The sequence below is a fragment of the Macrosteles quadrilineatus genome, unplaced genomic scaffold (assembly GCF_028750875.1).
Source record: "Macrosteles quadrilineatus isolate MER2022 unplaced genomic scaffold, UCM_ALF_1.0 Scaffold_9__3_contigs__length_116548681, whole genome shotgun sequence".
NCBI classification, from domain to species: Eukaryota; Metazoa; Arthropoda; class Insecta; order Hemiptera; family Cicadellidae; genus Macrosteles; species Macrosteles quadrilineatus.
This window is the reverse complement of record NW_026542602.1, coordinates 9075566-9103493: the sequence shown is the minus strand read 5'-3', so window position 1 is coordinate 9103493 and position 27928 is coordinate 9075566. Positions and strand designations below refer to the sequence as shown.

General features: G+C 37.8%; 1 protein-coding gene across 3 annotated transcripts in view; it reads right to left on the bottom strand.

Annotated features, from left to right (window-relative positions):
- LOC129002357 (activated Cdc42 kinase Ack-like) overlaps positions 1–27928 on the bottom strand; it is a 42576-nt gene that overhangs the window by 2311 nt on the left and 12337 nt on the right. For 2 of the 3 annotated variants that reach the window (XM_054430093.1, XM_054430092.1), the window contains exons 5-14: positions 23879–24101; positions 16682–16759; positions 14983–15207; positions 14295–14515; positions 13299–13528; positions 11395–11526; positions 4135–4410; positions 3188–3726; positions 1110–1565; positions 607–767 (exon numbers count right to left, since the gene is read on the bottom strand). In XM_054430093.1, the coding sequence (XP_054286068.1) occupies positions 607–767; positions 1110–1565; positions 3188–3726; positions 4135–4410; positions 11395–11526; positions 13299–13528; positions 14295–14515; positions 14983–15207; positions 16682–16759; positions 23879–24101 (2541 nt within the window). The remainder of the gene's footprint in view (positions 1–606; positions 768–1109; positions 1566–3187; positions 3727–4134; positions 4411–11394; positions 11527–13298; positions 13529–14294; positions 14516–14982; positions 15208–16681; positions 16760–23878; positions 24102–27928) is intronic. The other variant, XM_054430094.1, reaches the window with a different exon arrangement.

Genomic DNA, 27928 nt, shown 5'->3' with positions numbered 1-27928 from the left:
CAGTCGAACCTCTATAAGTCGAACTTCAAGGGGTAGGGGAAAAATTTTTATCATCGAGGTATTCTTAATAAAGAGGTTTGTTTCATCAAGGTTTAATTAATTCTACTGTTATTCGTCTTATAGAGGTTTTTCCTCGCTCTGAGACAAAAAATAAGGAAGGGAGAGAGATGGGTGGGGGAGTTTCATGTTGAGACAAGCTTCTATTTGTTTTGAAAACTACGTACTATGGAGGTTAAGATCATGAGAAATTTGTCTTAAAGAGGTCGCATTCGTCTAGTAGAGGTTTTGTGAAAAGAATATTCGTTGCATAGAGAGGTTAATTAGTCCTAAACCATATCACAAACAAATTTGTCTCATGGAGATTTTTAACCTAATTACTATGTGTACAGAGGTGTTTTTAGCATTGACCTTTATGAAAGTTTCAAGGCGATTTAAAAAAATTCGTCTTATTGAGGAATTTGTTTTATCGAGGTTTGTACTAACGAGGTTCGACTGTATTACTATTTTACAGGGCACTACTTCGATGAGGAGTCAAAATACTACTTTGAGGCGTGGCTACCTTCAAGAGATCCAAACCAACAAAGCACTACTTTAAAGAGTCTCTACCTTGTTAGAGAGTCCAGTTTGAGCTGGCGCAGTGCCCGCTGTGTGTCCCACTGGTGCTGCTGTAGCGCCGCCAGACACTCCTCCTCAGCTACGCCGGCTCCAGCCTGGGCCATCACCTGGCGCACTTTGTTCACTCTAATCTCATCACCACCGGGACTGACCTACAAAAAAATTTATGATAGTTATACCCTGCATAAGTGCATGCTTACTAGGTGCATTACTTACTGGTGAAGTGTTACACCGGTCATTGTTGCCGTCGTACTATACCCAATGCACTAAAGCCGTTCACGGCCTTAAAAGAACAAAAAGTTCCCCCAAACAAAAGTTAACCCTTATAATGTTATAAGAGTATTTTCCAGGAAAAAAACAAAACATGAAACACAAAGAAATTCCAAAAGGGATCGTACACTAATTATTTTATGTTGTGTAACTACAAAAAAAGGTAAAAATAACAAAACAAGTTGTTTTTGTCACTAACATAACAAAACTCAAGGCTTACTTACCGTTGAGTAAGGATAGGCATAGTTAGCCTGTGAGGACGGTGTAGGAGCGTAGTTAGACTGTGAGGACGGTGTAGGAGCGTAGTTAGACTGTGACGAAGGCGTAGAGGCGTATTTAGACTTTGAAGAAGGCGTACATGCGTAGTTAGGCTGTGAGGACGGTGTAGGGGCATAATTGCTCCACGATGTATCTACAGGGTCGTATTGGTGAGGCAAAGTGCTCGATCTCTGTTCGTACTGGTACGACTGACAGTTTGTTCTCTGCTCCTTCTGAGGCTGACTATTCGTACCCTGTTCGTTCTGTTGCTGGCTAATCCACATTTTACTAACTAACGACTCGGAAAGAGTCTGATCAAAATTAACGTTCTTTGAAACACTATTTACACTGGGTGAAGACCCGAACGCATCACCAGTCGCCGCCAAGTTTCCATACCTTAGATCTTTTGACGACCCTGTACCCTGAAATGTAAAAATCAATTAGTGATTGTAGACCTCTTCCAACCATAGGAGGTGTCAGGATAATTTATGTTTAAAAGAAAATAAAACTTGGTTTAACGAAACACTCAGAATAAAATAGTGCATTTTTCTATACAGTAGAATCTCGATTATACGACCTAAACCGGCCGCAGTAAGGTTGGATTAACAAAAAGTTCGGATAACACAGAAAATGACAAAAACATTGTTGCGCTGGAGCTGTTACCGCGGGATGAGTTGGCGTCTGACATGTTGTCTGACATGTCGTCTGACATGAGTCCAGGAAACGTCTGACATGTTGACGATAGTTCCCTGATCGCGGGAGCTGTTGACATTCGCTTCGCAAACGTTGGACATGTTGACAATGGTTCCGTGATCGCAGGAGCTGTTGACGATCACCCTGCAATCGGGCATGTTGATGAAGGTTCCGTGATTGCGGGAGACGTTGACTATCGCGCCGCGAACGTCGGACATGTTGAACGATGGTGCCATGATCGCGGGATGACAATCACGCCGTGACCGCGTAATATGTTGATGATCGCGCCGCGAGCGTTGGACATGTTGGCGATGGTTCCGTGATCGCGGGAGATGTTTGTGCTGGCGGTTCCAACCGACTGTTGGAGGTCGGATAATTCGGAAGGTCGCATAAACGAAGGTCGGATAACTGAGACTCAACTGTATTTTCAAATAGCGCCCTTAACCTTATCCTGTGACAAAAGCCTTTAACATGTTCTACAGTTACAATATAAATGCTACAGGTACAAAAGGTTATTTACATTTAGTAAACAAATTATACCAGGGATTCAAATTTCAAAATAATTAAAACATGACTGTAATGAATGTAACATTTATAAATGTCAAGTTTGCTATGTATAAATATTTAGCTAGATATGTAGTTAAATATTTTGCCATATGAGTTTGATGTATGTTTTATACTGAAAATACACAGTTTACACTTAAAACTTGTACACTAAAAAATTGGGTTTTTATCCAAATTTTGCTATGGCAATCTTAGGAGTTACCAATTTTAAGGTAACTCCTTTTTATATTTTTAACTAACCCATAGCGTAATGTAATGAATGCAAACACACAGGTTGAAGAGAAAGATGTATTTTGTCGTTTGCCTATTGGGTCTGATGATGTTTTTAAAGACCAATCAAAATCAATCACCACTACCTTTATTTGTATGTATTTACCGCTTTGTTAAAACAGTATAGGTTTAAACATATGTTTCAAGTGTTATTAGATGTAGTTTTATTTAAATTACGGAGAAAGAAGGGGAAAAAATAACTGAAATTAAATAATAAATGCAAAAAGACATTACTCAATACACAGTTACACACAAATATGAATATTTCACTTTTCCTCTAACAGCATTTTCAACCAAGGATGGTTTGAGTTAGGAAGAGAGAGAGGTTTAGAGATAGTGAAATATTACAGTTTTGTTGTCGAGTGTAAGGCTTTTTTGATTCTTGTGCCAGACACTCTTTCCTCATTCAGGTAAGCCTACCATCTGAACAAAAATCCTTAAAACCTAGGTTAAATCCTTCAAATTAATAGGGTTTCAAAAGATTTCTAACAAGAACAATTGAAATTCTTGAACCCACCTGTTCTGTAACATTCCAATTTTGAGGCAAACAAACACTTTGTGCTCGGGAATACCGATTACTCTCGGACCTCAAGTTGACGCTCTTGGTTGACCACGAGTTCTGCACTAGGGAGCCAGCTGGTAGTGTGGCGGCTGCGTTGGATGGCTTGCGCTGCAGTCTCCCTCCCGACTGCGGTGGGGGCACCAGCGCAGGGATCGACTCTCCTGAGCCACTCTTGGCTACTACGTGGTTCCACGTGTTATGGGTGTTAGCGCTCGCTTCCTTCTGCCCAAGGTGTTTCTCCAGCTCAGTAATGAACTTGGGATCTAGTTTCTTCACTGGGGATTCCTCCAAGTCCGTGTTGGAGTAGTGTTGCATTGTCACGTTCTCAGGGGTGATTTGAGAGTAGTAACGTGATGGACTGTTGGTTGGTTGATACACCCGAGATGTATCAAAGGGGTCGGGCATTGCGGTTGTGTTGTTCTGGTAGTTTGCGTACCCTCTCTCTTCCGTTCCAGTAAAAGAATCTGTGGTGCTCCAGCAGTCATCTTCTATGCCTGTGAATATTTTAAAAGTCAAAATGGTGATGAGCACTCTAGCGTATCATCTACTAATTCCTAATGCTTGTTTGGAGAATGTGGAAAAGAGCATGCAAGGCTAAAACATTTGCTTCTAGAAATTTAATTTTATAATAATCTGACACTTTAAGGTAGGTAAGGTCTAAAGATTGATATCTGTGTCTACAACTATGCATAATGTTTAACCAAATGAAACCTGTTTTTACCAACCATCTTAAGGTACATCAAGAGGTTGTCTATCAAGCTAATGCACGAGCTGGTACGCCTGGGCAGATTCAATAATCAAACGCCACAGACTAACCAAGGCAAAAGAGGAATGCCAACTGACATGCAACTGTGTTCATAGCCTGAGCTATGATTATAACATTTAACCATATGAATTCTTACCATCCTCAGGCACATCGATGGGTTCATCTATCAAGCTCGTGCCGGGACTGTGACCCATTGGGGGCGGTGCGGGTGCTGGAGGGGGGGCGCCCCCAAAGTCTATCAACACCGCCTCTGACGGAGCCCTTACCGGGTCAGGTGGTCTCCCGGGGGCTGGTCGGGTCACCCTCGTGTCATTAGTCTTGGGCCGATGCTTGTGTTTGTGTTCATTCTGCAGCTTGGAGTACTCAAACTGACCTTTGGCGCTATGCCTTTGTAGCAGGTGTGTTGCTTGTCCTGTCAACAAAGTATACACTTGAAGGAAAAAGGTTACTATTATGTTAGTTGATATTTGAGATTTACATGTTGAACATGTCAGTACAAGTCTTTACTAAGTAGTGTTATGAAAAGAAATGTTTAGAAACCAAATTTATATGGTTTTATTCAACTTAATAGTCAGCTACATTTTACATGAGAGAATTGCACAAAACTGTAAACATTACATATAAACAGTCTTAAATAAAACAGCTGAATAAATATTTGACAGTACAAAAGGAATCATATTACATAACATTCACCCCATCTTTTTTTTTTAAATGTAATCCCTTAGATAGGTGGGAGGTCTTCGGACTCTAGTGGAACGACGCAGGTTTGTTTCTTCGTTATCCCTCACAGAAGTAGGGGTCACGGTCTCATGCAGAGGGGATGTTTCGATTTCAGATTGAATAGAGTTCCCAATTTCAGGTTGAAGCAGATTTGATTCACGTCTCAGGTCTTGAAGAGCAGGATCTAGTTCTTGACTGGGATTTTCCGAAGTCACTGGCTCATCCTCTTGTTGGATAGCTTCAGGAGGAACAGCGAGATGTCGCACCGATACCAGAGCCTCTCTACCATCTCTATACTTGATGCGAGCATAGTCTGGATTAGCCTCTATCAGCTGAGCTTGTTCCACTAAAGGTTCATATTTGTTATTTCTTACATGCCTTCTCACTAATACTGGTCCTGGATTCATGAGCCATTGAGGTTGAGAGGTGCCATAAAATGATCGTCTCTGGTGTTTGAAAAGTCGTTCATGTGGGGTCTCATTCGTAGCTGTACATAGTAACGAGCGTATACAATGCAAAGCTTCTGGCAAAACATACTCCCACTGTTCTGTCTTCAGTCCCTTGTTTCTTAGAACAAGAGATACAGTCTTCCAAATCGTTCCATTATATCGCTCAGCTTGAGAATTACCTCGAGGGTTATAAGGTGAAGATCGGCTAGTGGCGATTCCTTTAGAGTGTAAGAAATCACTCAGTTCTTTTGACATGAAAGCAGAACCTTGGTCGGAGTGGACAAAAGCAGGCATACCAAAGATGGTGAAGATTGATGTAAGTGCTTTGATGACAGAAGATGCTGATGTGTCCGAGCAAGGAATAGCAAACGGATATCTTGAAAACTCATCAACAACCGTGAGTATGTATTTATTCCTTGTCACAGATGGTATTGGCCCTTTAAAATCAATGTTAACTCTCGAAAGGAGCCATTGCATGGATGAGTGTTGATGGGGTTTTTTGGTAGAACCGAGGTTTCACTTCCGCACAAACAGAGCATGAAGCGGTCATTCGCCTGACGTCTTCGATAGAGTAAGGGAGATTTTTACTTTTTAAGAAATGAACCATCCGTACTATTCCAGGATGCCCAATGTCACAATGAATTCTACGGAGTTTTTCGAAATCTCTACAAGAGATGGAAGATGAAACTCGTGAAAATGCATCTGCTACTACGTTTTCCTTGCCAGAACGGTACACTATGTCATAAGAGAAAGGTGCTAGTTCCAATCGCCACTTTAAAATCTTGTTGTTCTTAACCTTTCCCGCGTGTTTCTGATTGAACATATATGACACAGATTTCTGGTCTGTAATTAATTTAAACCGTCTTCCAATCAGGAAATGCCTCCATTTCTGTATTGAATCGAATATTGCGAGGGCCTCTTTTTCCACAGCAGGTAGATGTTGTTCACTCTTAGTTAGGGTTCTTGAAAAGAAACATATTGGCCTTCCAGCTTGTGAAAGGGTAGCCGCTATAGCTGATTCAGATGCATCTGTTTCTACAGTAAATGGAATATTCTCTTCAACTGCAGACATACTGGAGTTCGCTATTTCTTCTTTTAATGTCTTAAAGGCCAATATTTCTTTACTGCCTACTGGGAATGATTTGACTGTAGTAAGGCAATGAACCTTTTCAGAGAATTTAGGAATCCACTTTGCGTAATAGGACAACATGCCAAGAGCTCTTTTAAGGCTTGCATTATCAGTTGGAACGGGGAAATTCAAGAGTGATTGCAGGCGGTCAGGATCAGGACGCATGGACATGTTTTCTACAATGTACCCCAGAACTGGAATGCTGGTCAACGAAAACTTAGATTTTTCTTTGTTCAGGGTAAGATTATACTTTTTAGTTGCTTCCATGAATCTCTGTAGGTTTTGATCGTGTTCTGCTTGGCTACGACCACAAATAGTTACATCGTCCAGATAAGCAAACGTGTCTAGTAGATTTTCATTTTCTATAATCTGATCAATAGTTCTTTGAAAACACGCCACACCATTAGTTACGCCGAAAGGAATTCGAGTGTATTGGTAAAGTCTCCCATTAGCTTCAAATGCAGTGAATGGTTTATCTTCATTCCGAATAGGTATTTGGTGATATGCCTCCTTCAGATCGATTGTACTGAACACTTTGTATTGAGCAAGCTTAGAGACAAATGATTCAATGTGAGGTAGAGGGTAGGCATCAAGCTGTGTGAATTTGTTGATGGTTTGAGAGTAGTCAATACAGAGACGTCTCTTGTGCCCATTGTTGACCACAATCACTTGTGCTCTCCAAGGTGATTTACTCGGTTCAATTATTCCTTCTGATATAAGCCTACTTACTTCACTTTTTATGAACTTACTATCATCTTCAGAGTAGCGGCGGGACTTGATGACTACAGGCTTGACGTCATTAGTTAGATTATCAAACAGTGGTGGTGGTGATACTTTAGCCCTAAGTAGATTGCAAACATTGAAGGGTGGGCGTTTACCACCGAAATTCAGCTCCACAGCAGAATGTTGCCGAAGGATGTCATGTCCAATTACAACATCGGCACATAAATCAGTTAAGATGAGCAGCTTTGTCAGTGGGTATTCGTGGCCATCGCACACCATGTCAACAATACAGTGGCCAAGAGTTGATGAAACATGACTTGTTGATGCCATCGATATTTCATGCTTTGTTGGGTATTTAGAAATATTGAATCTTTTCACAGTAGCTTCAGATATAAAACTGTCGGAACTCCCAGTATCAATGAGTGCATCTACTGGTTTGCCGTTTAACATCAGTGACACTGTAGCTTTTGAAAGACATTTTTGTGAGGCAGCAACAAGAGAAGAAGACATTGAGTTTATTTTTGTCTTATCACTTTGAGTTGTTTTACCCTTAAATGTCCTACTTTGGTTGCGAGAATTGCAAACTGTTGCCCAATGGCCTTTCTTGTCACAAATGTTACAAACTGAGTCTTTGGCAGGACAGTTGGCTCGAGAGTGTCGTGACCGTCCACAAAAGAAACATTTTTCTCTTCTTATCGAGGATAATTGGTGTGAAGACGAATCAGAAGCTGCCTGAGAAACATTTGTATCAGTAACATCAACATCTTTAGGAGTTGACTGAGATATAGAGTTACAAGGGCTTGAAATATATGAAACCGCCTGATTTTCAGCTGATTCCAAGGTAATGGCTTGATTATAAGCTTCTTCAAGAGTCAAAGTTAGATTTTCAAGAAGTCTTTGTCGAATGGACTGTGATATTAGTCCTCGAATGAAAGCGTCTCTTATGTACTCGTTGCGATTTTCATTAGCAGTGACAGATTTAAAGTTGCATGCTTTACTAAGTTCTTTTAGTTTTCGAAGATACTGATCAATATTTTCTCCAGGTTCCTGTCTTCTAGTGGCCAGTTGATGACGTGAATATACCTCATTAGTAGGCTTTATAAAGAGTTTGTCAAGAATAGATATAGCTTCGGTATAAGAATCTACCTCTGAGATTATTTCATGTATGTTGTAGTCCACAAAATTAGTTAGAAGTTTTAGTAGATCATCTTCTGCAGCACATATTTCTTCCACGAAATTCTTGAAAGTGGTTTTCCAATGTTTCCACTGACGATCAGAATGGGGATCATTAGGGTCTAAAGATAGGCGCTCCGGCTTGAAGAATTTATCCATTTAGATTTCTTGGAATAAACTTGAATAGAAAAGATAGAATACAACTTGTATAGAAGAACTTGTAATAATATAGTTTAAAGATTAAGTTGAATAAATTGTTATGAAAAGAAATGTTTAGAAACCAAATTTATATGGTTTTATTCAACTTAATAGTCAGCTACATTTTACATGAGAGAATTGCACAAAACTGTAAACATTACATATAAACAGTCTTAAATAAAACAGCTGAATAAATATTTGACAGTACAAAAGGAATCATATTACATAACAAGTAGGAATAATAGGATGATTGAATTTTGACATCCAAAAACAATTAAAAGGAAAGTGGTAAACGGGGAGGAGATATGGAATGCACGGGAAGGCGTATGGAGGGCCTGAGAAATGGATACAAACTTGATAAAATTGGATCTTTTAAAGCCATTAAGTTCCTCAGCCTATTCGTCTAAACGAAGAGTAGCAACAGCTGGTATAGCTTTTCTATGTAGTCATGAGATATAAGGTGCAACTGAATGCAAGGTGAGGCAGTAAAACGGCATGACTTTGAAAAAAACTATAATTTATTTAGAAAAAAAGGTAAATTGTTTTATGTTAAAACAAATAACTCCACTCATACTAAAGATTAGGATATATTGTATCCTAATCAAGTATATGAGTGGAATTATTTCTATAGCTTAAAAATGGTTATTTTTTTAATACAACAGTAACAGTTAGGTGGTGTCTTTGATTTTGCACACGTTGTTTAAATCTGAGATGAAATGCACACATGTTGTTTTGTAGCGCTCTGTCATGCTTGCGGTGGCTTCAAGTTATTCATCCAACGGAGGATAGCTTTCCTTGATTGTACAGGAGCTTATGGCGGTAGTCTGAACTCATGACAGAAAGCGCGCTGAGCACAAACCTCACTGTCCATGTTTTTGTGATAAGCCTTTACGGCAAATGCACATTATGCACTCTTCCAACACTTCATAGCTACTGAAATTTCCACTTGTCTAGACTTTCTAAGTATTTCTTTCCCTTGTATTTTCTTAACTGCCCCACCCCCGGACAGCTGGAGTCAGAATCGTCCCGTTTCACTGCCTCACCTAATCATTTGTATTAGATACCAAATGATTAATGTCAAAGACGGACGGGATTATCAATTGGTTTGATTTAAGTCAATTGCTTCTTTTAATTACTTACAATTCAATTTAACATGGTACATTTTAGATATGATGCTGTCATCACACTAAATGCATCAGGTTCTAGCACTGCTATGGCAAAGCTGTGTATGATATAAGCTAGGGTTTCCAAGATCATGCCGGGCGGACAGCGTGAGTGGACAAGCGTGATTACGTAATCAAGTTTAAATGTTTTATATGGGTGAGGTTTCCAAGCGCGAGCGATCACGCCGGACATGACTTTTCCCGCCATCTGTCCGGCGTGAGTCCAGAGCGTGGCACGCTGAAAATGACCCAAGTCATTTCTGGCGTGCACGCCGAGCGGATAAGTGTATAGGACTCTGTGAGGATTCTTGTAAAAATGTAAAAATCACGCTTAGTTTATATCGGTATGATTGCAATAAAAGTAAAATCTATTTAATAAAACTGTAACTATCATCCTATATTGATTTTATTCTTTTCGGTGGTATTCTAATAGAACCCTATGCTTTGAACAAATGGTTTGTTTTTTATTTTAACCAAAACTATTTTCATGGTTCTCTTTGTTTCTAGAACCAGATGGTTGAGCTATGTTTGGTAGTTATTTGACTTATTTTAAGGACTATAAAGTTGTTTTAATAACTCCGATGTTATTTCAAACAGTTTTGACGATATAGTATACATTTAGTTTGTTTGTAAATGTCTCATTTATATGAAATTTTTTGTCATTGTTGACACTAGCTTCCCAAGAGAATCCATTTCCCAAGAGAAATAACCGCGAATGTCCGCTTTCTTGTAAACCAATCTCACGCCTGGCTTGATCGGACATCCGGCGGACAAAAATTTGTGTCAACGGACATCACACCGGACAGATCACGCTAGCGTGATCTTGGAAACCCTAGCTATAGAATAGTTGTTAGTAGCACGGAAGAAAATTACTACTATCCCATTATCACAATATCCAATCCAAACTAACTTTCTAATCTATGACAAGTCATCTGAAGTGATAACAGTCAACCACAATGAAACACACACTGGGATGAACTACTAAATGATCAATGTGCTGAAAAGAAAAATCCATTATAATGAATGATGATGATAGATACAAACAGCATTCTTTTTCCAAAACACACGGTGTTAGTCATTGCAACAATCAAAAGCTACTGTCGATGCTGGATGAAACAGCCACTATACCCTTGACACTAAATTTTATGATGGCGATTGCTCAAGAACAGCATTCATCTTTCAAACACACAAAGATGTGTTAGTCACAGCATCTCCCAATGCTGGATTAAAGAGCATTTGATGATGATAGATGAAAAAGAGCATTCTTCTTCCAAAACACAAGAATGTTAGTCACTGCAACCTTGAATGCTGGCCGATAAGGACACTATAGTTCACCTAAATGTTAGCAACACATTGTTTAATGTTAGATCACAAATTTGGTGAGCTTTTTTATTACATTAGATGAGAAGAAGAGTTCCGCTAATTGTGACTCTGTATTAGTGCCAATTGAAATTAGGCAGATTTTTACCATACAGTTAAATTTATGAGGCATTAAGATGTGGATTTATGATGGACTCGTTCAGCATACTGGATCAACAATCAAACGTAATAAATCCACCTCAAATTCTAGTACCCTTTAACACACCTTAAAAATTTGTAAAATTGTTTATTTTCCTTTGCCGACCATAAATTTAAAGTGAATAACTTTACTCCCGTTTTGAGTACACAAATCAACTGGATTAGCTGGGCTCAAATTATTTCAAAGTACACAAAGAAGCCAAACATCTATTTTAACAATCACACGAATGAATGAGATTCACTAACTTTCCGTGAAAGAACTTGTTACTACACACAACACAGCTGCACTATTGTTAGTGTGCTCGTAAGCGTGCTGGACTGACCGTCCCGGTTACACAGAGCCGGATACTCGGCCAACAGATGAGAGAGCCACCGAGGCAGTTCCATTTGAGGAAACTGTTCCAGCAGTCGTCTAACCCTCACTTCCCATATCTCCCTCACTCTCTCTAGTTCGTCTGAAATATCATTACCAATTAACATTTGGATACAATTTACAATCCAAATGTGTGAAGGTTAAATGCAGAATAAAGTGAGATGCCTTGTCTAGATGCCTATTCTGTACTCTATGTTCAAGAATAAAGTATTCTGATTCTGATTCCGTTAGGGATGGACGGGATTGAATTTTTAGTTCGGGACGGGACGGGACGGGATTTTTATTTCCTTCCCGATTTTCGGGACGGGACGGGATTTTTTCCTGTGCATAAAAAGAAAGTATTGAGTATTTCAGTTACCAAAGAAGACAAAAGAAATCAATTTTTACCATTTGTGGCACTGATCTGTAAAACAAAAAAAATTTGGTTACAACAATCTACAAGTACCTATAGAAACTTGTGACTCGCGGTCCCGGTGCGATCGTAAAAATGACCGTGATCACGGGGTAATTGTCGGTATGACTCGAGGTCACGGCATGATCGTCGGTATGACTCACAGTACCGGCGTGATCGTCGGTATGAATCCGCGGTCACGGGGTGATGGTCGGTATGACTCGCGGTCACGGCGCGATCGTCGTTATAACTGCCCGCGGGCACGGCGTGATCGTCGGTATGACTCTCGATCACGGGGTAACCGTCGGTATGACTCGCGATCACGGGTTAATCGTCGGTATGACTCGCGAAGCGGCAAAATCACCGACGATCGGACCAAATCCCGTCCAGAAAAATTCCCGAATCAAATGTAATCCCGAAAATTTCCCAAAATTTCGGGACCCGTCCATCCCTAGATTCCGTGTCTTTAGCCAGGACCATTTTATTCAACTTATTCAATCCCTGATGATCAAGGACAGCTGGGTCCGTTTTAAACCATCAAAAAAGTTTATCTAGTTTACCTTTTAATGATTACTGACCCAGGAAACTTTTGAATGGGACAGAATCTGTAAATTTGGGGAAACTTGGGATTATACAGAGAAGAATATCATTTATAGGCCTACAAAATTAAACTGGTGTAGAAGTTTAGAATATTTTTTTACCTAAAAAATACAAGAATTATTTTTTGTACAACAAATTGATTTAAATGTTTCCAAAGTTTACAAAAACAGTCTTAGACTTTGATTTACCAAGATAAACTTTTGAATTAAAAGTGGGTCATGGAGTTGTAGATACACAATAACATAAGACATATGAAGGTAGCATAAGACAACGGTAAAATATCAACCCAGAGTAGAATTTATTCAGCTTAAACTGATAAGAAATATCTGCTTTAAAGTAGGAATATCTGAAATTTCAAAGGATGAGAGAACGTTTCTCATTAATTAATTCTGAGAATCCTTAAACAAGTTCAGGAGAAATAAATGTTATGTTATGTTAACTCCGTGGGTTAGTGGGATTATCTCTAGAAATAAAAGGTCTCATAATATAACACTAGTATTTCTAAAGTATAACTCCTTTGGGGAGATTGGTGAGTGAGAAATGCCCACTCCCCTTACTCCTTAAGACTTAACTAAAAAAATTTCTCATCAGATGTTCCTTGTCAATTTACCCTTCAAATAAATCACACACTAGGATGATGATAAAGAAGTGTTATGTTTATAACCATTGTGTATCTATAATCCCCTGGTTTCAGATATTCTCAGGTAAGCTAGCTAAACACAATATCTTATCTTTACAAAAAAAGTTTACCATAGCTGATAGCCAGTTACATGACTAATACAGCTCTCCCTCTTGTACAACCAGTTTACCACTGATCCCCTACACCTCTACAGCAAATCTAGATGATACATTAACACACTCACGTTTGTTCTTCGGCTGAGCGAGCGGAGACAACACGTTCGGAGCGTTGCCGTTAGGTATACCCAGAACATCGGGTGGATCCATTGGGTTACGAAGGTAGACCTCGTCTATGGCTGACGGACTACCCCACGAGGGACCCCATGGATCTCCATGTCCAGTGTGAATGAAGGAGTTGGTCAGTGGCTTGCTGATATCTGTAGGGTCCTTGGGTCTCATCGGGTCTACAAGACACCTGCAAATCACGACTCATAACGACTTTCATAACTTTAATTTTTATAAACTTCATGTTCCATATGTTTGTAGTGGGTGGTTTATCTAGCTTTAGAGGGTCAAAGATACACAACTAGAACGTTTTTTAACACACCACAGTGATATTTTTAAATAGCTTCCAACTATTTCAGAAATAAATAAATAGTAAACCAAACTTTTTACTGGAAGATTGTTTTCCTTCTAGTTGTGTATCTTAAGTAAGAACTACTGTACTGCCAATGCTTTCTGATAACCAATAAGATTCTAATTTGAAAAGAAATCTAAGATTACAGAAAATTTCTATTTATTTCTTATGATAATCCTCTTAATTTGCTGGGTATGTTTAAACTGAACATTGATTGCCATCTACTGTAAGCCTAATCTATTGACAATCCACAGGCAGTGTTTCCGCTTTGTGGATTAACCACAGTGTCTGTGGTAAAACAACTGGTTGAGCTGACCTAGGTAGACTGTGTGGGTTAGTGTACTAGATCCATGGCAGTTCGTGTGAGTGGCAGTGGGCGACTTCGTAGAATAGGTTCTAAAAAAAAGACTCAAGGCTATTGGGTTAATGAAACTATTGTGTGAACAAAAACTTCAATGTTAACATACTAAAATCAAACTATATTTACTTTGTCAAAACTGGAATCCTTCTAGCCATTTTAGTTTTCTTTCATGTAACCATACAAAATGTAATGTTTTTTCACTATTTCTATGCTCTAGCTTAAATGCCCGTCAATGTCACTGACCTGGGGAATCGTCCGATCTCAAAGGTGCGTAGGTTCTGTCCCAGCCACCAGTACAACTCCGGGCTGCCGTCTACAATGATGATGCTGTCCCCAGGCTCCACCGCTAGTTTCTCGGGCTCAGCTAGTCTCTGCAGTGCCTTCATGACAGGCGGGGCACTGCGGCGCAGAAGCTGCAAGATGGCGGAGAATGTGGGTCGTTCTGCAGGGTTCTTGCTCCAACACTGCAGATAAAAACACGGTTAAAATTCTTGGGTGGATCTGGATTTAAATTGAGAATTGATAAGACGTATTGAAAAAGAATATTTCAACATCAGACACATTTTAAAAGTTTTTTCTTTTTTACCTGCTGGTAATGTAAGAGAGGGTGATGAATCATCCTGAAAGTAGTGTCATCCATAAAATTAGAATAATTTGTTAAACATGAGAATTTTTATGAAGGGAAATCTCCAATACAGAAACCTTCTAATAGAAAACCCCTATACGCAAGCGCCTTGCAATGGGCTCTGACCCACCGGCACTCCCACAAATAGCTTTATTTTTTTTGTGGAAAGTGGATTTCAAAAGACTTTGGTAATATTAGGCAATAGTTAATGACAATTATTAATAAGACTTTTCATAAACTGCAGCATACTGCTTGATGTGTTAAATCGTTAAACAGCTTGGTAAATTATATCCGACATTAACTGACCTGCATCATAAGTTTGTAGAACTCTGGGGAGCAAGCCTCAGGTTGTTGAAGTCGCTCTCCCTCTCGGTCTATCTTGCGAAGGATCTGCATTCCGTTGAGGCCCAGCCACGGCTCCTGGCCGAATGTGAACATCTCCCACAGAGTGACTCCAAACATCCACACGTCACTGGCGTGGCTGAACATTCTGGCCTTGAGAGACTCTGGCGCACACCACGGGAATGGCACCTGCAAACCCACACAAAGACAAAGTAGTTTGGCAATAAATAGAAGTTCCTCAAAACTCATCATCAATTTAGGAAAGTGTAAAGTAACTTTTTTATCCCTTTTTAAGAGTTTGAAATTTTTATTTAACCTTTCATTTGCCCGTCACAAACAAATCAACCAAAGCAAGAAGTGGTACAGCAGAAGATTGAACGATATTGATAAATATTGGTGAAGCACCAGGTGACTAACACGGCTGCCTTGGGTTTATAGATTATAGTATAGTACCTTCTGTATTACACAGATTCACCACTTCCTTGTTGGTAGGCTATACAGTTTGTAAATTATGACCTTGTTAGTATCCAAATACGTAGTAGACTCCATTTCCATTATATTTACAATGTTAAATTTAAAGAATGAGCATCAAAACAATAAACATAACAAAATTACAAAAACATTATAACACTAATGAAAAATACATGGGATTTATCATCTCTCTTCTCTGGTGTGTTACTGTTGATAGTTTAAAATTAAATTATCCAAAGAAATTATAACCTAATAACTAGACATACATTTACATGTTGACACAATTATATCGACGCTTGCAAGATAAAGTAAGCTACGTACTTATACCATTTCATCTTGCAAGCCACGATATCTTAAACAATTAAATCATGAGCGAGTCATTGTTAAGTAAAATCAAAGTAATCTGTCTAGTTGTTAAAGTATACAGGGTGTTGAAAATGTCTGGAACCAGCATTATATCTGGTGAGTGGTTAAAGAAAAACAACTGATATTTTGTATACGGATATACTATGGTTTTACCTATCTTTTGGTGCCTTATGACATTTTTTACCACTTATAGGGAACGTCCTGTGGAGGATGCAGTAAAAAGTTTTAATGGAAGCCTATGGTAAATGATACATCGTTTTAAAGGCCATTTTTTTCTGAGTACGGAGCCACAAGTTTCATCTCAAAAGGACCACCCTAGCGAAAATGGTGACTGTTTGAAGTTTTTGAAAATAATTGAATTTTAAATTTCAAACAGTCGCCATTTTTGCTAGGGTGGTCCTTTTGAGATGAAACTTGTGGCTCCTTACTCAGAAAAAAATGGCCTTTAAAATGATGTATCATTTACCATAGGCTTCCATTAAAACTTTTTACTGCATCCTCCACAGGACGTTCCCTATAAGTGGGTTTTTAAATTTCAAACAGTTGCCATTTTTGCTAGGGTGGTCCTTTTGAGATGGAACTTGTGGCTCCTTACTCAGAAAAAAATGGCCTTTAAAATGATGTATCATTTACCATAGGCTTCCATTAAAACTTTTTACTGCATCCTCTACGGGACGTTCCCTATAAGTGGTAAAAAATTTCATAAGGCACCAAAAGATAGGTAAAACCATAGTATATCCGTATACAAAATATCAGTCGTTTTTCTTTAACCAATCACCAGATATAATGTTGGTTCCAGACATTTTCAACACCCTGTATACACTACCTTGCTATGTTCTGTCATGACGTAACAGTCCTCGGCTTGCGGCAGAGCCCTCATCAGCCCAAAGTCTCCAATCTTCAGCTAAACAAGAAGAATAGTAAAGAATTATTCTTGTTTAATGAAATCAACTTTTTTCTGACTAACATTAAATAAATCTTGGCCCAACTGGATGACCTTCTTTGTAGTTAGATGGATAGCCGAGGAGCCAAAGTGCTCTCTTTGTAAATATTTAGATTGCCGGGTTCCAATTTGAAAAAATAAAATCCATGTTTTAAGCCTCTTGAGTCGGCGTCTTGCTCGGAAAGGGAAAATGTCAATCAGTACAGTTTGTACGATAGGCCTATTCGTTTTTGTAAATTTAATTCGTATTGTTTGTGTGTGTTACGTGTTTTTACTCCAACGAGGCTACATCTGCCGAGATGTTGTGTCTGACGATGACATTGTAATGCCGAAACAGCTGTAACCAACACAGTTACACCATTTGAGCTGGATTGACAAAGGTAATACAGTCCAACCTCAGTATAACGAATCTGAAGGGACCGAACTGAATATTCGTTATATCAAGGATTTTGTTAAAACGAGGTTCGTTATATAGAGGTTAGGTTTGCAGGAATTTCGCTAAGTCGAGGTTCAGAACCAGCGTCGGTCAATATAGGTCGAGATTTGACCTCATTAAAATACAATTAAGCTACAACACTTTACAGTACAGTGTTTACATTGTACAGTAGAACCTAAATTATCCGGCAAAATAAAAGGGAGGGATCTTGAATATTGCGCAATCATGACAATGGCATTGACCTTGGTACAGGTTAAAAACTGTAACTGTAAGTTTAAAATCAAAGCTTGTTCTAACCCTCCTAAAACCTAGCCAAACACTGTATTTCGTAGTCATAAACCATGTAAAGAACAAAACAAATCAGTAGAAAGTTTTGTAAGCTACTGCTCGCGATAGGCCGGTAGGCTACTTACAGTACAGTACTGATTTATCACAACAGAGGAATGTCAATAAATAATCATTAACTATAGCATTGGTGTTGCTAGTTGAAACAAATCGTATTGAAAACAATAAATTATTAGATAAGTCATTATAAAAGTGTATAATCATAGCCAACTTAAGGATAGTAAAAACACTCGTAAAAGGAATGTTAAGATAACGATGTTGCTATTCTTTCTCTTTGGTTTTGTTTTTTATTCTTTCTTAGTTTTCTCTTTATCCAAAAATTGTACAATTCACCATAGCTATCCCATATCGCCCAATCACAGCTTACTAAACATTACGTCGTCATCAGTCCTCAGTGAATGAAATCAGTTCAGTTCTCAGTTGCAACATAGCGCGCACAGCGACAGCAGACAAAGATGTAAAACGGAGCAGACGAATGCGATGGCGTAACCTTTCATTTCATTTGATAAAGAAACAGATTTTCCCAAAACAATAATTGGGTAGGGGATTTGTTATATCGAGGGAAAGACGTAGACAATTCGTTATGCAGAGGTTAAATTCGCAATGTAGAGGTTCTGACAATGATAAATTCGTTATATTGAGGTGTCTTATTTTAGCCAAAATCACGAAAAATTCGTTAAATCAAGGTCGTTGTTATGGATTGTTCGTTATGTAGAGGTAAAATATACATTGTGTCTAATGGAGAGTTCTAGGGGATTAAAAAAAATTCGTTATATCAAGGAATTCGTTATATCGAGGTTCGTTATATCAAGGTTAGACTGTATAGCCTACTTTTAAATTTGATAAACGTTGGGAGCACTTTTTATACCCATATATTATCCTTGATCCATTTGTGTTTCAATAAATGTACGTACATGTTGATCTTATTCAATAACAAGGCAATCTTTTAATTATTTTAGAATTTTTCTCTCGTCTTCGACTTAAAAGCTTAGTGTGTTGGCGTTGTGCAATACAGTATCAGTCTACAGGTGATCCAGTTGTGCACAATTTTGCATATCAATCAATCACAATACAGTAACTTTATTCAAATCACACATATGCTAATAATGTTGTGAGCTAAATTACCATATAAAACTTAAAGACTTAAGGATAAAATTTCAAAAAGTTGGAAATAATAATATTTTTAATTTTTAGGTAAGCTTTTTTTGTATTTATTTAATGGTAGGTACTGTGGCTACATTGTTTTGCCATTAATTTGAATCTGCTAATTACTGTCTCAACTATACTTTGAATGTTAAAATTATCATATGATCAGCTGTCTGTTTGTAAACTTTATATTTGATATTATTGTAGTTCTTTCTTAATACAAAACTGTTTCAATGTTATAATCTCTTCTTTTAATTAATTTATTTTGTGTTAGTATATTTATATAAGGCACAAGCCTTATTTGGTGACCCCTTACTGTACTTTTTACTGTCATTAATTCAATTGGACCGTAATGAATAATCAAGAATCTACTCCAACTCCTAGTACACCAGAGGCTTCACAAATCTCACCAATTCAAGTGAAAATTCCACCATTTTGGACAAAAAATGTTTCACTTTGGTTTCATCAAATTGAATGTCAGTTTTCTCTTCATGGAATTTCAAAGGAAAGAACTAAATACAATTATGTAATGAGCTCACTGGACAATGAAGTTGCAAGCCACCTTTCAGATTTTATTACCAAACCTTTGTCTCAAACTCCCTACTCTGACTTAAAAGAAAGGCTCTGCTCAGAATACGAAATTTCAGAAAATGCCAAACTAAAACAACTGACAACAGAAGTTTTTCTCGGAGATAAGAAGCCGACAACTCTTCTTCGTGAAATGAGAACCTTAGCAGGTACACAGCTAACTGACAGTTTTTTGAAAGTTATTTTTCTACAACGTCTACCTAGTCACATTCGTACTGCTCTAGCTGCTTCTCAAACCAATTCTCTTGATGACTTAGCCAAATTAGGTGACCAAATAGCTGAACTATCAGCTGTCGACAACTACGTTTGTGCTCAAGGAGATGTTGCGCAATCTAGTGATCGGATTGCCAACTTAGAAAAACAAGTCAGCGAACTAACTCAGTCTATTGATGGACTTCTTAAGTTAAGTAAACGCAACTTCCCAGTCAAACATAAGAACAACTACTATCCTAAAGAGAGAAATGATCAAGGTGAAATTTGCTGGTATCATAACAAATTTGGTGAAAATGCTAAAAAATGTGTTCAACCTTGTTTGTTCACACCAAAAAAGAATGCACAACAGGAAAACTTCCTGCCCCGTCACTAAATGCGGCTCAGGATGACAGGGGCTTTCAATCTCGCCGCTTATTTGTAACTAACTTACCCTGTGGTCGTAAGTTTCTCGTGGATTCTGGAGCAGACATATCTGTTTTGCCTCTCACAAACAAAGACAAATGTGCTGTAAGTAATAGACAATTATATGCTGCCAACGGTTCTGTTATCAAAACGTACGGTAAACAAGACATAAAACTTGATCTAGGCTTGAAAAGAAAGTTTGTCTGGTCTTTCATAGTTGCAGATGTAACCCAACCCATAATTGGCGCAGACTTTTTATCACATTATGGTTTACTTGTTGATATCAAAAATAAAAGACTAATCGATAACAGGACTCAATTATCTGTTATTGGAATTCAAAAACTTTCAAATCAACAATCTGTATTGGTTCTTGACCCAAAAGGTAAATACTCAAAACTTATCAACCAATATCCTAATTTACTGAAAGAAAATCCTAATTTTCAAGTTTCACAGGACACAGTTTTTCACTCAATTCAGACAACAGGTCAGCCTGTGAACTTTAGAGCTAGACGTTTATCTCCAGAAAAACTTGCGGTAGCTAAAAATGAGTTTCACAAGATGGTTGAGTTAGGCATTTGCAGACCTTCAAAAAGCTGTTGGTCCAGTCCACTTCATTTAGTTCCTAAAACTGATGGTACATGGAGACCTTGCGGGGATTACCGTGCCCTAAATGCAAAAACAGTTCCTGATAGATATCCTATACCTTATTTGCATGATTTTAACAGCCAGTTAAATGGAAAAACTATATTTTCCAAAATTGATCTTGTTCGGGCTTTTCATCACATTCCAGTAGCTCCTGATGACATTCCAAAAACTGCTGTCATAACGCCTTTTGGATTATTTGAATTTCTAAAAATGCCATTTGGATTAAGGAATGCTGCACAAACTTTCCAGAGATATATTAATTCTCTTTTGCATGATCTAGAGTTTACCTTTTGTTACTTAGATGATATTCTAGTAGCATCCTCCTCAGAAGATGAACATATTAATCACTTGCAAACTGTTTTTGATAGACTTAATAAGCATTACATTAATATTAATACGTCAAAGAGCGTATTTGGCGTGACTGAGATCTCTTTTCTTGGTTACACAGTTTCGAAACAAGGAATTTCTCCTCTTCCTGATAAAGTTGAAGCTATTGTTAGTTGCAAACTTCCTGAAACCATTCTTGAGCTTCGTAGATTCCTTGGACTTATAAACTTTTACAGAAGTTCACTTCCTAACGCAGCTGCTATTCAGCAAAAACTATTTGATTTGTGTAAGGGTACACATAAATCTGATAAACGAAAAATAATTTGGACATCAGAATCTAAGAAAGCTTTTGAGGATGCAAAGGGCCAGCTAGTCAATGCCACACTTCTAGCACACCCATCTCCTGATGCTCCTTTAGCTCTCATGGTCGATGCATCAAACTTCGCTATAGGTTCGTCTCTCCACCAGATTTGTAATGGAAACTTTGAACCTCTTGGGTTTTTCTCTAAATCCCTTACAACAACTCAACAAAAATACAGTACCTATGACAGGGAACTCCTGGCTGCATACCTATCTGTGAAGCACTTCCGTTATCTCCTTGAAGGGCGAAGTTTTGTTATATATACAGATCACAAACCTCTATCTTTTGCCTTCAATAAACCCTCTGATACATCTAGTCCAAGGCAATTGCGTCATCTAGACTTCATTGGACAGTTCACTACTGACATAAGGTATCTTCCAGGAAAACAAAACATTCCTGCTGATTTCATGTCAAGAATAAGTGCTATTAACCTACCTTCATCCATATCATTTGAACAAATTTCTGAAACTCAATCTCAAGATGCTGAACTTAAAAACCTGAAGTACTCAAACACAACTTCTTTGATATTAAAAAATATTTTACTTCCTAATGGCTCAGAGCTGTGTTGTGACACAAGTACTGGAAGGCTACGACCATTTATTCCTCAGCAGTTCAGAAAGCAGTTATTTGACTCCCTTCACAACCTGGCACATCCTGGAATCAAAGGATCTCTGGACCTTATTAAACAACGTTTTGTTTGGCCTTCCATGAATAAAGATGTCAGACTTTGGGCCAAAGCATGTGTAGCTTGCCAGAAATCAAAGGTTTGGAAACATACTACTTCTGAGATTGGAGCTTACAACAACATTAATGGACGTTTTTCTCACATTAATGTGGACATAGTTGGACCCTTGCCACCTTCTCAAGGATTTACGTACTTGCTAACTATCATAGACCGCTTTACACGATGGGTCGAGGCAACGCCTATCAAGGATATTACTGCTGGAACAGTTGCAGAAGCACTTCTTTCAACCTGGATTGCTAGATTTGGAGTTCCTCAAAACATTACTACAGATAGAGGAAGACAATTCGACTGCAATTTATTTCAGGAATTAACAAAACATCTCGGTATCCATCACATTAAAACTACTGCGTATCACCCTGAAGCTAATGGAAAGATCGAGAGATGGCACCGACATCTGAAATCTGCATTAACAGCTCAACTCACATCTAACTGGACACAGACGTTACCAATGGTTCTACTGGGACTAAGATCTTATATTATTCCAGAACACAATGTTACTGCTGCAGAAATGACACTAGGTCAGTCCATCAGACTGCCATGCGATCTTTTTCAAACCACAGAAGATACCTCAACAAATGTTCCTGATTTAGTGTACAATCTGAAAAGAAAAATGAATGATCTCAAACCAATAGAAGCCAAATACCATTCTTCTAAGAAGGTCTTTGTTCATCCAGAACTAAGAACATCCAACCATGTTTTTGTTCGTCATGATTCATCCCGAAGACCGTTGCAAGCTGTCTATGATGGCCCTTACCAAGTGGTTTCGCGATCTGACAAGTGGTTTACTATTCTTACTCCACGAGGACCTACGTCGATTTCTATTGACCGACTCAAACCGGCATTCCTCCTTCAAGGTTCTATGAATGATACGACCATTAACGTAAAAAAAAATGACATGCAATCTAGAGAAACTCAAGTAGACAAGACCAAAGACAGAAATGAAGATGTTGACCTTAAAAAAACACTGATTTTTACCAGATCAGGTCGTAGTGTTCATCCCCCGCATCGTTACGTTCCTCGTTGACACTGGGAGGGGAGTATGTGGCTACATTGTTTTGCCATTAATTTGAATCTGCTAATTACTGTCTCAACTATACTTTGAATGTTAAAATTATCATATGATCAGCTGTCTGTTTGTAAACTTTATATTTGATATTATTGTAGTTCTTTCTTAATACAAAACTGTTTCAATGTTATAATCTCTTCTTTTAATTAATTTATTTTGTGTTAGTATATTTATATAAGGCACAAGCCTTAGTACTACAAAATGAGATTTTCTCGTAAAGTGATAAATTATGTCTGTTTTACACTGATTCATAACATAATCTTTTCTAGTTGAATACTTTCATAAAAAGAGTTGAATATTGGCAATCTTTTAAAATTTTATTTAATATGAAGTTAGCTGATTGATAAATGTATAACCTAAAAACCATCATAATTTGTATTTCTTTTAAGTGTTCTTTAGCAGATTCTTTAAATTTTAGATTTAACATGATACGGATTGCTTTTGTGTGGATTTCCATACATAAGCAATTCACAATAAAATTAAGATCTGCAAAAGCATTTTTAAGGGACGTCCAAAAACAGCTGTGAACAGATTATTCATACTACTATACAGCTGAGCTAGTGTGAGTGAAAGCTAGATATAATTTTCCTTATAGTGTAATTACTTACAATTCTGTATTCAGTCAAAAATAAAATAACTTTGTTTAAACTGTTAACTTAACTTCCATTAGCAGTGAGAAATTGATTTTCAACTCCGACTAATAAATAGTCCTTGCTTTACGTGGTTTTGCTTTGTACAGCACTATGCCAGAACATTTCTACTGCGTGTAACAAGTACCTGTATGATCTAACCTAACCTAACCTCACCTTATCAACAGAGGCCAGCAGTACATTCCTACAGGCGAGGTCCCGATGTATAAACCTCTTAGTCTCCAGGTAGGCCATACCAGTAGCCACCTGCAGTCCATAGTCCCACAGCTGAGTGATGGGAATGTGGCCACTCTGTTTACGCATGTACTCCAGTACAGAGCCCAGTGTTGCCAACTCTGTCACCATCATCATGGGTTGAGTCAGCACTACACCGTACAGCCTGCAAATAGAGAATTCATTAGTTAAACTTGTGTAAAACTCAAATTAATAACATAGTGCTGATGGAATTATGGTTTGATTTCTAAGTACACTAACCACTCATTGGGTTAAAATACGCACATAGTGGCGTCCCCGTCTTAAATAATTGATATTGATATAGGGAGAATCAAAAGCCAAATGGCTGATTGACTAGGAATCATTTTGAAGAGGGATAGAGTCCAGGGCTTATAGATACACAGTAATACTGACAAACATTACACTAATATTCTGTACAATAAAGGGCTTTTTAGAGTCCTACCTCCTACCCCCCCCCCCCTTCTATTCCCCTTTCCATAGAATTTGAGCTAGATACAGCATTTGCATTAAATAAGTGGTATTTATAATTTTTTCTTTAAAACAGTTCATGATTTCATAAAAGTTTTCTCTAGAGAGAGAAATCCTGGCATGATGTCTCCTATGGACTGTAACTCTGAAAATATACAACAGTTGACTCTTGATATTCCTTGTGATCTTACACTATAAATATAAATGAGTCATTGACCGATACTATCTGAGGTTCTTAAACTTCAATTTGGCTAGAAGCTTATGACTGCATAATACCATAGACAAATAGAGTAAATGTAGACTGTCGAAGGAGGGCTCCATGATGTGCCGCTAGAGCGTGCTCAGTGTTCGTCGATTCACTACCGTACCATCGTTGATTCACTACCGTACCATCGTTGATTCACTGTCTACTACCAGCACTACCACGTTTGCAAACGAAAAGCTACCAACGTATCAGACCCACTTTTTAATATGGGCAAAGTACAAGATTCTGAAATCCCATGACTTAAACAGAAAAGCCCATTTCTTTCAAAAAATCCCCAGAAATTTATAAAACGCAGAAAAATAACGGGACAAACTCCTCACCTTGTTAAAAAAATGTTGGCGTATATTTTCATTTTATAGTTTCATTTTAGTAGTAATTTTACCTTGATGAAAGGAATGTGGTAAGGATGTGTCTTTAGATAAGACTAAGATAAAATCATAATTATCGGAAATCTTATTTTTTGTGATTTTCCAATCTCCTTGGCATTGTAGGATTTATTTTAATTAAATATGTGTGTAAATGAGTGTATTTATAGCAGAACATTCCTATATGAATAATTAATATTTAGGTTCGTAATAAACATAAAGAAACACGACTTTGGATCTGTTAAATTAATTAGGCTGGATGGTTTTGCGATAGGGACCGGGTATGGACATGTTAAACGAGGAAGATTATAACGAATTTCCAATTAAAGAATGTAATGTTTACTCCGATATAAGTACTCTTAATTCTTGTTTTGATTTATCTCAAAGTAATTTCGGGTCAAGGTTTAGAATAATCCATCAGAATATAAGGAGCTACAATACAAATTTTGACGAATTTTGTGCGTTTCTCCAAGGAATAAAAACCCATTTTAATTGCATAGTACTAACAGAGGCATGGTTAAAAACAGATTCTATTTTAGAAAGTATTCCGGGTTACAATATTTTTAGTTCAAGCAACAATCTTAATCAAAGCGATGGTGTAGTTGTATATCTAGATAACTCTTTATCTGCAACCTGTAATCAGCTGTTGATCGGCGGCGTGGCCACTGCCTTATCTCTGACCTTCGACTGGGACGGTCAACCTTGTGAATTACTAGCCGTTTACAGGAGCCCTAATTCTAGCCTTCAATTGTTTCTTGATGGTGTTTATAACTATTATAATTCCACTTCCCATTCAGAGTATGTTCGTATTTTCTCTGGTGATATAAATTTCAATATTTTAAACCCATCACTTAACTCAGCTGAAGAAAAATATGTTGACATCCTTAGTGATTTTGATTTAATACAATGCATTGACAAAGTAACTCGCCCTGAAAGTAACGCATGTCTTGACCACTTCTTTTTGAAATTAAAATCATTTCATTCAGCATATCCCGCGGTTATTGAAACTAATATAACGGACCACTATCCTATTGTTCTAGAAATTTCTAAACCTAGTAAACAACATCCAATCTCGAAAGATTCATTTAAAATAAAAATTGATTGGAATAAAATTGATGAAAAACTAAAAGAATCTGATTGGCAGAATATTACCAATTGTAGAGAAATTAATACCTGTACTTCTAATCTAATTGATACTATCCAAACTATTATTCATGATGCATCCAAGGAAGTCAAAGTAAACGCAAAAAGTAGAAAACTTAAACCTTGGATTACGGCAGGATTGCTGACATCAATAAGGAAACGGGATATGCTCTTTAATACAGTAAAAAAGAATCCATACAACAGGCAATTAAAAAATAGATATAACCAATATCGCAACATGCTGCATTCACTAATTAAACGCACCAAATTCAATTATTACAAGAATAAAATCGAGGAAGCAGCCGGAGATGCTAGGAAATTTTGGACAACTATCAAAGAGGTGTCAGGTAGACCACACATTCCCGCACCGTTCCCGGTGGAGGCCTTCTGTGACGGAAGCACTGCTACTCCTGACATAAAAAATATCAGCCAACAATTCAATGACTATTTTGCTAATGTAGGCTACATCCTAGCTAGCGCTATTAATCCAGTGGGGCCACCCGAGGTGGAGGATCATCACCATGCCTTTCATTCTGTATTTGAGCTGAAGCCGATCAATCAAGATCAACTAATAAATATAATTAATAGTATAAAAGGATGCTCTGCTCCAGGATGGGATAACATCCCTGCAAAACTTGTTAAGACCTTCTCAAATTATCTTGTTCAACCCCTTTTACATTTGATAAACCTTAGTATCCGTTCAGGAGAGTTTCCTGACCTATTCAAAATTGCAAAAGTCATCCCTATCTACAAATCTGGTGCCAAAGCTGAAATGAGTAATTTTAGACCAATATCTTTACTAACCACCATAGATAAAATTCTAGAAAAATGTGTAAAGATCCAATTAACTAATTATCTTGAAACAAATAAAATTTTATCTGAATCACAATATGGATTTAGGAAAGGGAAAAATACTTCCGATGTTTTATTTGACTTAACCAAATTAGTAAATGAGAAAATCAATGGAAAAAATAAAATCATTTTAACTTTCCTAGACTTAGCAAAGGCATTTGATTCTGTAAATAGATCAAAATTATTACAAAAACTTGAATTAATAGGGGCAAAAAATAACACACTAAACTGGTTTTCTTCCTATTTCAAAAATCGTAAACAATATGTTTGTATTAAGGGAATAAATTGTGACCCAACGATTGTTGACTATGGCGTGGTTCAAGGAAGTACACTTGGACCTCTGCTATTTCTGGTATACATTAACAACATATCCAAATTAAATATAAATGGAAGCATATTTCTGTTTGCTGACGACACGGCTTTGGTATCATACGGAAGCACCTGGGATGAGGTTTACAATAAGGCATCCTCTGACCTCATCAAAATAAAAAACTGGTTTGATCACAATCTACTTTCTGTTAACGTACAAAAAACTAAAAGTTTGCCAATTATCCTTAGAGATAATTATGGTCCAGGACAGAGGATCCTAAAAATGCACTCTTGTGGCGATCCGGAGTCCGTCAACTGTGGATGCGAAATCATTGAAAAGGTTTTAACTTATAAATATCTAGGTGTAGTCATAGATCAAAAATTATCATGGGTGCCACACATACAGTACTTAAAACAAAAATTAAGAAAAATGATTTATGCTTTTGGGCAGTTGAGCCACGTGCTCACTCCGGATCACTGCAGGAGTGTGTACATCGCCTATGTGCAATCTATAATGCAATGCGGGGTTCTGGCGTGGGGTGGTGCCTCCTCCGCCGTACTGGAGCCACT